This window comes from Ananas comosus, linkage group 4 (genome assembly GCF_001540865.1).
Source record: "Ananas comosus cultivar F153 linkage group 4, ASM154086v1, whole genome shotgun sequence".
Lineage (NCBI taxonomy): Eukaryota > Viridiplantae > Streptophyta > Magnoliopsida > Poales > Bromeliaceae > Ananas > Ananas comosus.
The window spans coordinates 698,350-711,521 of NC_033624.1; the positions used below are offsets into that span (position 1 = coordinate 698,350).

General features: G+C 36.0%; 1 protein-coding gene across 1 annotated transcript; it reads right to left on the reverse strand.

Moving 5' to 3' along the window:
* LOC109708439 (ATP-citrate synthase beta chain protein 1) lies at positions 27 to 6,025 on the reverse strand. The gene is made up of 17 exons (XM_020230184.1): positions 5,877 to 6,025; positions 4,619 to 4,743; positions 4,404 to 4,506; positions 3,864 to 3,929; positions 3,652 to 3,775; positions 3,207 to 3,341; positions 3,008 to 3,068; positions 2,857 to 2,933; positions 2,380 to 2,535; positions 2,156 to 2,284; positions 1,851 to 1,983; positions 1,609 to 1,736; positions 1,329 to 1,434; positions 1,133 to 1,209; positions 972 to 1,042; positions 526 to 810; positions 27 to 370 (listed from the first exon to the last, which is right to left on the reverse strand). Exons 2-17 carry the CDS (start codon positions 4,716 to 4,718, stop codon positions 295 to 297), a joined length of 1,827 nt encoding a protein of 608 aa, XP_020085773.1. The 5' UTR covers positions 4,719 to 4,743; positions 5,877 to 6,025; the 3' UTR covers positions 27 to 294.

The following is a 13,172-nucleotide window of genomic DNA, read 5'->3' on the forward strand; positions in this document are numbered from 1 at the left end:
CTCATAGTACTAAAAGGACAGTAACAGTCCATAACAAATGAAAATCAAATTCAAAATTTTTGGTAACATCATTTTGCAGATTCTAAACAACTACTCGCAGTGTTTGGAATACGAATTGAATTTTAAATCAAGACATACATGAAATATTAATGAGCACATCGATCCCACGGAACTAAAAGAGAGGTCGGAAACTATGTAATTTTGAAGCCCGAAGAAGAATGAAAGAGCAATGCAGGGAACAAAATAGAACGGTTAGATAACGGTGTGGCACAGAATTGCGCAGAGGAAGCCAATTTATTTTGTGTAGAGAACATCTTCCCATGGATGACGGTAGAGCGGCTGTTTTAGTCTCTTCTGGTCAAAAGTGTGCCTGTTGTTTTCATAAATTCATCAGTATCAAATATGTCAATTATCATAGAATCAGGGAGGGAAAAAAAAAAAAAAAAAAGGCAAAATAAAAAAGAAGGAATTTTAAAAAAAGTCCATAATTCTTGTGATTATTGAGAAGAGCAAAATTGGAGTTACCCGATCAGTCCAATGGAACGTGCAAGAACAAAGAGCCCATTCAGGTATCCAATCTCAACAATCTCATCGATCTCTTGCTTGGTGAACATCCCGCTTCCAGCAAGAAGATCTAAGAAGAGTGAGCCAATTGCACCATCAACATTCAAAACCAAGTTGTTTGCCTTTGAGAGAGTGTAGGTCTCGACTTTAACAGCATACTCCATGTACTTTACTGAAGGGAAATGAGTGTGTGCATATTGCTGTAGAAGCTGCACTCTTTTATCTCTGTTGTCTCTACTCTTAATCCTACAAGATCAAAAAACCAAGTTGACAATTATGTCGTAAAGAAGTTGCTCCAAGCACAAAAATAATTCATTCGATTAATATGCTAATGGTTTTCGCATCACTGAAGTAATCAGGACATAAATTCTGGATTAAATCACAGAAACAGATAAGATTTAATATACCTGTGCCCAATTCCTGGTACACGGATGCCCTTCTTTTTCATACCTTCGACGAACTCATAAGGAGTGAGACCCTGAAGAGTGAATTGCAAATACATTACCGTATTAGCTATAGAGAAAAACCAATTGTAAAAGCAAGGGTGCTAATAATTTCGGTAACTTACTCTGTCATAGGCATCCTTGAAGTATCGGGCAGCATCATCAATTGCACCGCCAAATCGAGGACCAATTGTAAGCAATCCTATATTCCATTCAGTTTCAATACTTTCACTACTTGCATAATTCATATATATTGTTTTTTAAAAACTTAAAAGAGAAAAATATAGCATCATTCTTATAAACCTCTACTCAGGGATATACCTGACACCAGGCTGGAAACTAGGTCCTTTCCAGCTCTTGCTGTGACGATAGAATTATGAGCACCCGAGACGCAAGGACCATGATCAGCACACAGCATAATGCAAATCTGATAATTATATAGGAGTTGTAAGCTCAAACGGAAAGCTACTTATGAAGAAAATATGTTGCTGAGAAGATTTATTCACACATAATCTAATTTCAGCTAATGAATAGACATAACTATCTTAGAGAAAAGAAAAAGTGGGAGAAGGAGAGCTATCAAATCAAGCCTCTGACCAACCTCAATGAATTGCGTGCAATAACGGGGAAGGCTACGTTTGAACCACAAAAGAGAAATAACATCACCAACACCATAACCCCGTTCTATTATTGTAGACATGGGAACACCAGCATAACATGGTTCCTCACCTGCAAAAGAAGGGAGCCTTAGAGAACCTCACCTTGTTTAAAGCCCTAAGAAATTCTGGATAGAAATACAAACTATTAAAACATATAGAAGGTCAAGAGAAACATCAATCAAACCTCTGTCATCAGATATGGTGGAGATAATATGTGTTGGAGCTCGGACCTTCCCGCTTTTAATTGCGGTTTTAAGATCCTCAGGAATTTGAGGTGGTGTTACTTCAGGTACAGGAGTAATCTTTCCTTCCTCAGCCTTAACGAAGCAATTACACAATATATGTGAATAGTCAAATGATGAGTTATAATGAATAGTATAAAGAAACCAAGTAGGATGTCAATCCCCACCAGGCATGCTCATTGAAACAGATAGGTTTGTACCATCAGCATGTTAAAGCACAAGAAGGACAGACCAGCTAGCTACTTACTAGTTTCTCAAAAGTCTCTTTGATCGCAGCCTCTAAAGCTTCATACGAAGTGGGAACAACTGCTCCAGCTTCCCTTAAAGCCTCATTTTTAGCTTGAGCTGATTCCATCTCACCACCACTCTTGGCACCCTAATTTAGGAAACCAGAACAGGACTTAGAAAGGAATAATTGACAAGAGGATCCCTGTCCAAACTCATCAAGGTTGGTGGTCTATTATAACTCACAGCATGACCAAACTGCACTTCTGATTTGAAGAGCCGTGCGCAGGTCCCACTAACCCAAGCAACAACTGGTTTATGGACCTTTCCTTCTTTTAAGGCCTCAACTAGGGAGTACTCATCCCTCCCACCCAGTTCTCCCAGTACGACCATCATCTTGACCTAAGATCCAGAAACAGTATTGATCAGAACAATCTATTAGGGAACACAGCCTCGTGATTCAAATTAACATTTTCATATTGTATGAAGCAGAAGTAGATAATACTGGTTTTCTGTTTACTGCTTTGTTATAAGTTGTAAGTGAGGTTTGAATTCCATACTAATTTTCTGCACAGCATTTCAAAGGAGGACATGCAATCCTCTTGAACAAAATTAAGGATTTGATGCTTTTCCTTCAGCACAGAAAGGATTTATTTTCACAAAAAATAATTACTTATATACAAGACCCATCTGAGAAACTGGGTTCACGTCACTCCAAGTTACCTGGGGTATATTATTAAAGCGCAGAACATGGTCTGAAAGAGTTGAGCCCGGAAAAACATCTCCTCCAATTGCAATGCCTGAAAAAGTCCATGTTAAATTATCCCTACATCTCTAAAAGCATCTTTAAACTTTAGCCACATGCATTCAATACCTTCATAGATTCCATCTGTCACACGTGCAATTGTGTTGTAAAGCTCATTTGACATGCCTCCCTGTAATCATAAATTAAAGTTCTCATACCTCAATAATGATTTTATAAAACCCATATAATGATCATAATTCACAATAAATGTTCTGTGAAATTTGAACTTTAACTCAACCTAGGGATTTTACTATCAGTAAGAGCATACCGATTTCGACACAAATCCAACAGATCCTGGTCTATAAAGTTTGCAACTGATTATATTGTCAATTGTTCCAGCAGTGTCACCAATCTTAAAGGCTCCAGCTTGAATGCCCCCAACAGTGGCAGGTCCAATAATAACCTACAAGCAACATCAGAGAAAGCAAAAAAGATTAAAGACATATTTAACATACAAAATTATTCAATCGAAAGCAGCCAAAAGTACCTAAATTCTGACAGAAGAACTATATAAAGTTAATTTAAGTTAACCATATCATCTTGCATAATGTTGCCCTTTAGTACATAAGCATCAGTAATGAACAGAGAATTTGATGTCTTTTGCGTCAAATGTCGAATTCAATCTTTTCCTTGAACTGAAACCAGCACTTTCGTAACTACCATGCATGAACTTGGAAATGCATAACAATTCTTCAGTTTGCTGTGATTCTTACCTTGTTATTAGCCCGTGCATAAGCAATCAACTGTTTTGTGTCTGATTCAGGAACACCTTCAGCTATAATAGCTACTACTCTGATCGTTGGCTGCTTCAAAGCGGCCATAGAAGAGGCAGCAGCACTGTACACAAAGCAAACATGATGGCCATTGCGTTTTTTAGAGAAGAAAGATTACATTATATCAGTCACGCATGAAAATATTCACCAACCTCCGAAACGATGCAAAATTGATGAAAACATCAGCAGTTGGATGTGCACTGCAAGCAGCTTCAATGCTACAGTAAATTCACAAAGAAGATAACTTAAGTAAGCATAAATGAAACATGTTAATAATGGAGTACATAACTTAAATGACTGTTCTAAAGAATAAGTTGCACGTTTGACTCATTAGAGAAATGATGTATATCACAGATTGGAGATATTTAACACATTCCATAATAGCATGGTGAACATTATGACCACAATACATTCCATTGTTTTTATGTTTTAAAATTACTTGATATAGAATGGTTTTGAGAAAACCACAATTTTCTCTCTTATTATGGATTATGCACGCCAAACGTTCAGCCACGTTGTTGCGCCTATGAGATTTAGGACTTCATATAAAACAGTTAGTTATCAGCATGGGTAGCAATGCCAACTATTATGAACCCAAATTGCTGCCAGCTTTTAACAGGGTTTGAGAAGTGAGTTTTATTGGCAATACACAATGCCTTTCTGGGAAGACTAATATAATATGCTGCACTTACGCTGAATGAACTGGAATGGCAATTTCTTCCTGCCCAAAAAAGAGTTTTTGAAACCCCTCAGAACCAGGATTGATGATTCCAGCAACAGAAGGTGTTTCTCTCCCTAAATGTAAATAGAAATGAGAACAAAAACATTGATAATTAGAACATAAAGCGCGAGCTGTTTATTATATTAAACTAACATAGTTCATGGGAACTAAAGAAATTGTACGCACCACAGAGAAAGTCAAAGTCGAGCATTCTCTGAATAGGTAGTTGCTTATAATTGTAGAACAATGCTTGAGTGTTTCGAGAGAAAAGCTGCCCTGTAGCCATTGTTTATGCAGACAATAAAGGAGACCTGCAAAGAAATGTCCAATCAGATATGCCACTTCAAGGAACTTAAACATGTCACTTTGTTGGATCTTCAGATGAAGGGAAATCTATAAAGGTACAAAAGTAGGATTACTTTAAAATTGCAAACTAGTAACATTTACGGCATGAACAATAACTCTGTTGCTTGAGTTTTACACTAAAGATTAAGACATCATAGATTCATAGTAACAAGCTTACAGTTAGACACATAATGAGAAGGACACAATGATTAGGAATCAAAAGAAGGCAATATGAAGATATTCCCGTTGATAATAGAAAAGAGTCGAGATGTGACGTATCATGCAGCATTTACAAGCAACGAAAAATGAAGAATGATCCTATCGTTGTATAGAGCTAACCGAAACTGACAAGAAAACAATATTTAAAGGGAAAGTGTTAGAGAGCAATGAACTGAACATTCAAAATAAATGAAGGAAAGAGCCGAAACATTAAGACAACTGTCATATCTAAATCTAATGACAATCGCTTCCCATTGCCAACACCAATTGATCCACTCCTTTAAGTACCATTCCTCTATTAGCTAGCACAGTTTCCAGATGCCAACATCGTCTTGCTATTATAAGGACTATCAATATGAGAATATATATGCATTATGCAAAAGCCAAGCATGTTGCACACACTGTAAAATAGAAATTGCATCAGCGACTGCTAAATAATCGCCTCAATAACGTCCGATCAAACCTTACAAACATGAATCGCAATACCAGTTACATAATTACAAGCATGAAATGCTAGATTCGGAGCTCAAATGGAGATCATAAGCCAATAAGACAGTCCGTCTAGTATTTGTAAACATGAAATCATGCTCAAATAGTGGCTAATCACATGCATTCATTTCAAAATCGCTAGATCTACTCAAATTCATCAAACCGAGATCAAATTTCGAATAAATCAGATCCGATCACAGATCTCGCACTCCACGAGCTCCGCATTACCAGATCGAGAGCCGGAGATGGGATCATGCCAGATCGATCCCTCTCCCAAGCGAGATCGAGCAATCGGACGAATTCGGGGTCGAGCACCACCTATTCGACGAAATGAGCAGGAGAGAACGGAAGAGAGATCGAAGCGGAGGGCGCGGGGAGATCGAAGCAATACCTGGAGAAGAGATCGACGAGGGCGAGGTTGGAGTGGGGCGAATCTAAGGGGATCCGAGGCGTGGCGAGGGCGACGATGAGCGAAACGAAGAGCTCCGGATCTCCGGATCCATATAAAGAAAGGGAGCGGGGGAGGGGGGAGGGTCGGGAACGCTAACCCCGCCACTATGGAGAACGTTTTCTAGTGGATTGCACCACCTCATCCGTGGACCACAAAAATGACCTCGTGAAGTGTAAGATCAGTGATGCTATAGGACAAAACGCTATATCAAATTCCAGCTTAATTTTTGACTAAATTACAGATAACTCTTATCTTAATATTTAATTTTTTACTTTCTTTTATATTATTCAAAAATCTGTATTTTGCTTCCTTAAAAATTAAAAAATATTCATTTTGGCCCCCACCGTCAATGTTTCGTTAGGGTTTCGTTTATATTCTATTATCATTTTTTTTTATATCCAAAATATCTCTGAAACTTTCATCTCCCTCCTTCTTCCTCACCAATATCGTTGACCGCGCCATCTAGCTCTACACTGTCGTCTAGCACTCACCCCAGCACACTCCTTTGTCCGTGCCCATACACACGCCCTCACCCTTCTCGATTCGCGGCCTCACCCTTGCCCTCACCCACCTCTCCGCCCATGCCTACCCCGATCTCCTCCCTACAGTCGCTAAAATAAGGGGGCGGCGAGGGTGCTAGAGAGCAAGGTAGCTGGTGGAGGAAACGACGTTGGAGCGAGGGTCAAGGAAGGCTTAAAGGAAGGAGGAGGGGAGCTGCGAATGAACAAAATTGGGAAGGAAGATGAAGAGTATGAGAGACAATTTTGTCATTTTGTTATCAGAGTTAACATTATACTCTTGTGAATATTTTTTATTTTTTAAGGGGTAAAGTGTAAGTTTTTTAATAATATAGGGAAAGTAAAAAAACAAGTATTGACGTGAAATTTTTCTGTAATTTAGCCTCTTTTTTTTTTTACATATTAAAGTTTTAATTTTAAAATTCAAAATCACTTTTTTGATCTCGCGCTCAAAGATTTAAAGGTTAAGGATTTATGATTAGGAATTAGGATTTAGAATATTTATTATGATCAAGCACTCTATTAAAAATTATTATAAAAATCAAAGGTAAAATAATCAAACAGACTCTAAAATTAAAATATTAAGTGAATTACAATTTTATTCAAATCCTAAAATAACTCTTTATAAATAATAAAATCTAAAAAGTAATTTTGAAAGCAGTCTTATTTTATCTTTAAAGACAGTAAATCTATCATCTATTGCTATTTGGATTAGATAAAAAAAAATTTCTTATTTCGAAATATCTTTTTTCATATGAATATATCTTTGATTTTTGTTTTAATTTCGAGTATTTTTTACTGTCACCGGCCACAGATAATGAAGATGAAACATAGATATTTTGTTTCCTCTTTAAACAATTTTTATTAACTCTAAAAGATAATTCTCTTTCATAAAGAATAGATATTTAAATTTTCAACTAATTATTTTAATTTTCAAATAAATTTATGATAAAATTTTCATTTTAATATACTGATGAGGTTGTGTTTGAATTTCCCAAAACTATTCATTTATTAAATTAAACTCTATTTTAATCATGTTTACAAAAAAAAAAATTTAAAAAAATCTATGAAGAAAACCTTTAAGTGATTGTATTTAGTACAATTAGTTAAAAATTTAGAGTTTTAATATCAGAATATAATTATTTTATATTTTTAGTTAAATTTATTTTCAAAATAATGAAAGAAGCAGGAGCTTGCTACATTTCCATGCAATAAATCAACAAGTGGTCCATTGCTTATGTGGTGGACCAAATTCATTAGAATAATTCGTCGAGGAGGCGTGTTGAGGAGTAGCACGTGCGCGGTTAGTTGGCAAATCTGTGCTATTTATTGTTTAAAAATGCTTCGCTCACCGAACAACTCCCCCCATAATTTCCCCAACTGCTTGTGACTTCGAAAAGAGAGTAGGAACCAATATAGCGTGCCACGTGGACTTCGTGATTCGGAATTCTGACACGATGCGGTAGCGAGTTAGGTGGGAGTTCTCGGACTTATTATACTATTGACCCTGCTTATGAAGAGAATTACGGAAATGCCACTGTACCACAATCGCACCGTTGAACAACCAACCGAATCGGACAAAAATACAAAATGGGACGTTACAGTCATTTTGGTGCCCCTCTCGGGGTCAGTGTGTACTGAATCGTTAGAACTTAAGAAGACTCATTAAGACACAAAACTTGTACACTAATTGAAAATTATGTTGTGATAAAATAAAATTAAAGATTCGGTAAACGTCATTTACTGCTCCTTAAATAAATAATAATAATTTGAGTTAAAGGCTGAATCTCAATCTTCGATCAAAGATTGTGAAGATTCCGATAAATTAATTTGTTGATACATATGAATGCTGATTAATCTATTTTTGCTTAGTCATTTGCATGATGGGTGCTTTTATATATTAACGAACTTAGCATAATCAAATACGTCCAAAAGACACATAATAAATTCTTAATAAATGGGCCATCCTAGTTTGTTAAAACATCAGTGGCATTTTAAAAGCCTCTTTCCCAAACTTATTTATTATGGTGCAACAACTCTTCTCTTCTCCTTCCTAAGTGACTTTCTCCAAATTAACTTTCAATGTTGCTTGCTTAGTTATCAATCTTTCAAAAAAGTCAAAATTTTATGTATTCCATGGGTACAATGTGACATCTATCTCTCATCTATTTTTGTATCCATACATCTCTAATAAAGTCAAAGCGCAACTACTACTTTAGAGTACTCTTATTTGAAGTGATGATACTTGTATGTAGAAGTGTATTTCGAATTATTATTAACTAGTGTAGGAACCCACGCGATGCGGCGGATATAATCATATTTGATTAAATTTAATAATATAAAAAATACTTTAAAACTTTTAGAATAAAATTATAATTTAATAAAAAATAACGAAAGAAAAAAAAATTATAGGAGAAAAAAATGTGTTATATAGAAATCGGACCCCTTTGTATCTTCATTTAGGGCATTCTCTACTAACACCGATGCTTTCGTGAAATATCACAGCGCCTTCAACCCTTTTTTGGCAAGTCCTATATATTACAAATATAAGTGGTCGACATCGAGGGAGAAAGGTTAGAGGCTAGGGTTAGAGTTCGACTCACTCGACATTGACGGTGAGAGCGAGGGCGGTGCGCTTGCGGGCTTGAGGGGAGCGGACATAGTAGGCGAGGTCGTTGTCGAGAACGCCATTTGCCGTGCCCACAGGCTTCTCGGGCAACGATTCTTAGAAAATAGAAACTAATGAGAGGGAAGTCGAAGTAGCTACGTTACAAAGAAGTAATTATGAGATGGAAAGTTGAAGAGACATACGTTATGGAAAAAAATTAATAAGATGAGAAACCGAAAAGGTAGACGTTACAGGGAAGGAAAGCCGAAGAGACCGCTTAGCTATTTGGTTCAAAAGAGAGACAAGTGAGGGTGAAAGATAGGCTGCCACGTGGTAAGATTAGGGGAAATAATGTTAATGTATAGATTAGTGGGTATTATATTACAAAATAATTACGAAAATGTTTATTACGTTTTAATTTTCGAAAATTCAGAAATGAAATCCAATATGATGTTTGACTCCAAAAAAAGAAAATATACATTAGCTACTATCTTACCGCGCATGTGTACACTACTGACTCATGAAATACAATATTTCGCACATCTTTAATAATTCAACAATTTTTAAAAGTATATTTTTAGTCAAATAAAGTATCTTGTATATCTAATGTACAATGCACATGGGATCCCTCAGACTTTCTTCTATAATAATATTACAAAAGGTATAAATTACTTTAGGGACTACAACTTCAGGCATGAAGTTAGGTGAACGAGCACATTACAAAATGTTTGTGGGGGATAAAACATTTCCATTAAATAAATAAGTAGTTTACGAATCATAATTATCGGGGTCCCATTAAAGATGTTAGGTTAGGATGATCGAAGGTGGTTGCAGCAAATATAATTCCTTTGGTGCTTGAAGTGAAAGCAAAGCCAACAAATAGATACATGACATTCGATGAATACGATAGTGACAGTGAAACGATCATCGAATATTAATAGTATTATTATTATTTGGGTTCAGCATGTTATATTAAATCAAGTTAGGTATTTAGGATCCACTAACGTAGTTTGGAATGAGGGCATGTTTAATTCATCTATTTTAGACTATGAAATTAAATAAGATTCACTGATTTTGATAGTTGTTGTTTGTTTTATTAGAAATTGAATTTTGATTCCTCTTCCACTATGGAATGAGAATAACCAAATTTATTTATGATCCAATTCGACTTTAAATTTTCCATTGGCTCATTCTAAAATAAACTAATCAAAATCCTCTCTCACAAACACCTTCTCCCCCTTTTCCTTCATCACTCTCATCTTTTTTAATCAAAACCCTTTATCAAAATTCTAAATTTTAATTTTGATTTCTATTTCAATAATGAATTAAACATTTTTAGCTGATTGGTAATTTTATTTTTCATTCCAAAATAATCAACTTTTATTTATCATTTCTATTCCAATCATAAACCAAGCATTCCCTAAAGTGGATTGGGCTTCGCCAAATTTGATGAAATAATATTGTGACTCGGGCTTGGCCCAAAAAGTAACCAAGAGACTGGATGTGGCCCATAGATCTATGGGCCCGCCCGTTTTGAGGGGCCCTTAAGTTTTTGTTGGCCCAATATAAGTCGGAAAATTGTACTTTTTCGTGTTTTGACGTGGCATTTTATCTTAACCAATTCAATGCAATTCTGCTTCCCGTAGTTTCTTTTCGTTGTAATTCCAATCGGAGTCTAAAAGCATACCGAACAAGCGATCTTCGACTGTATGCTAATCTTGATGTGGAGCAACTAAAAACAAATACGTGAACTCTCATTGTATTAAACCACAATTATTTTTTCCTAAAAGCTTAGATAGCTTCTATTGTAATATTATATTAAATTATGCGAAATAATAAATATTATTTAAGCTCTTAAAAAAAATGTTTTAAACTGTACACTTTTTCCTTCAGTTCTCTCACCAATAATTTAAATTTATTGCTAGAAATTTATTAATTAGAGATTCCTCATCATACCAAACTCACCTGTCCCATCAAAGCCGCCACCGGTGAGAACAACCGTCCGATCCAGTAACTGTTGCCCGTCAACTCACCACCCACGCGACGACCAATAACAGCGCGACAACACACCACGGTCATCGCGCCTACACGTACCCTGAGGTGACACCACTCCCATCCCATCCCATCCGTCAAATCAATCGTGATCAATCAATCACATCCGTCCGATCAATCCCCGCGGCGACGTCGCGTCACCACCTCGCTCTCTGCGATATAGAAATAAAAACTGTAGTCCGAGATTCAGTTCAAAGGTTTCCGGAAAAAGGGATGAGATCGGACGGTTGCGGTTGCGCGAGCGGGTGTGATCGGCGCGTCGCGACCGTTCGTCGGTCAAAGGGCCGCGACCGCGGTGGTCGCGTACGAGGTGCTACGTGTGGGGACGTTGGCACGTGGGAGCGAACTGCGCGTGTAGTTGTAATAGGGGTTGGAGTAAAGAGGGGCGTGGCAGCGCAGGTGCGTGCACAGTGAGGGGAAGGTTTTTTATTAGTGGGGCCCCGAGTTGGAATTGAGTTTGGGTCAGGAGAAAGGCACAAAATTAGCGAGCTAAATAAATTGGAAAACCGAGTGTGGGACTGGGTTCACGATGGAGCCAGATTCGCCGATTTTTTTTTTTTTTTTTCAAAAATAACATACTATCCGTTTTATTTATTTTTTAAAAAATAAATTTAGCTAAAAAATAATTATATTTCGAATTTAAAATCTCAGATATCAATTACCAAATCTGATTCACTATTATTTCGATAGTAAATAAATGCCATAGTTGCACAAAATGGACAAAAAGGTGCATGTTTAACAAGATCACGAAGATTTCGTTTGCTGTTATAGTATTATTTTTTTTCTTAAAAAAATTGATTTTTATTACAGTAGCTATTATCTATAACTCTATATGAATCCCCAATAAGAATGATGACATGGCAAGCTCTACTTTTTTTAGATTTTTCATATTTTTTAATGATGATTTGAAATATAAATATATATATGCANAGAGAAATCTAATTTGAATTAGAAAAGATAATAGGATTGATAAATATCTTTATATGATTAGTTAAGTGTGAATTTGAACCTCTTTAGTTTTTTTTTATTATTTATTACCCTTCATAATATTTTAAATATTTTTTCTGTTTCTTTTAACGTTTTTATTTGTTTGTTAAATCTACAGACTATAAATTTTTACAAAAATATTTATACCCGCCGCATCGCGCGGGTCCCTACGCTAGTTATAATAGAAAAGGCATATCAAGCCCACGGGCTAAGATGATGGGCCCACGGGGCACAGCTTAATTTTGGGGTAGTTTGTGGGGTGCGCGTAACTCCGCTCGGGTCGGGGGTTATCTTGCTGCATGTGTCGATGCCGGTGCAGAATCCGAGGGGAGTTTGCTTGGGCGGACCAACAACTGCACCCCAAAGTCCAAAACACGCACTCGATTCCCCTGCCCATTTTTTGCTCGTTTCCCCAGGAGTGCTTCCGCTTCCCAGCTTTGGTTTGGGTTTTCCCGTGACTTACACCTGCAACGTAGTCACTACGTACTCTCCCCCCATTATATTCCGTGCTCTCTCTCTCTCTCTCTCCTCTTAAAAAAAATATATATATTTATTATATCGCATTTACACTATATTATTAAAAACCAATTAATTATATATTTTTAAAATAAAAATATAATAAAAATATTTTGTTAATAATTATTATATGATGGATAAATAGAAAAAGCATAATCTAATTTGTTGAAAACATCACATTCATAATATAATAAATATATTCTAAATTTTTTCTTTTACGATTCCTTCCCCCCCTCTCTCTCTCTCTCTCTCTCCTCTCTAGAAGATGGGCTTTTGGGCTTCTACAGTTACAAAAAACTGCTTCGTTCCAAAGGTGCTCCCGATAGTCGACTAAGGGGCTGTTTGGTTCCGCGTAAAATTGTAAAAAAAATATTTTAATAAAAAAAATTTCGGGAAAAAATAAATTTTTTAATATTTAGTGTTTGGTTTATAGAAAAAAAATATAATTTTTTTATCACAGTCGTTTAATTGAAAGGGAAAAATTAGATGAAAAACTATCAATATATTTTTTATTATATATATTATTTATAATTTATATTTATAAATTAAATATAT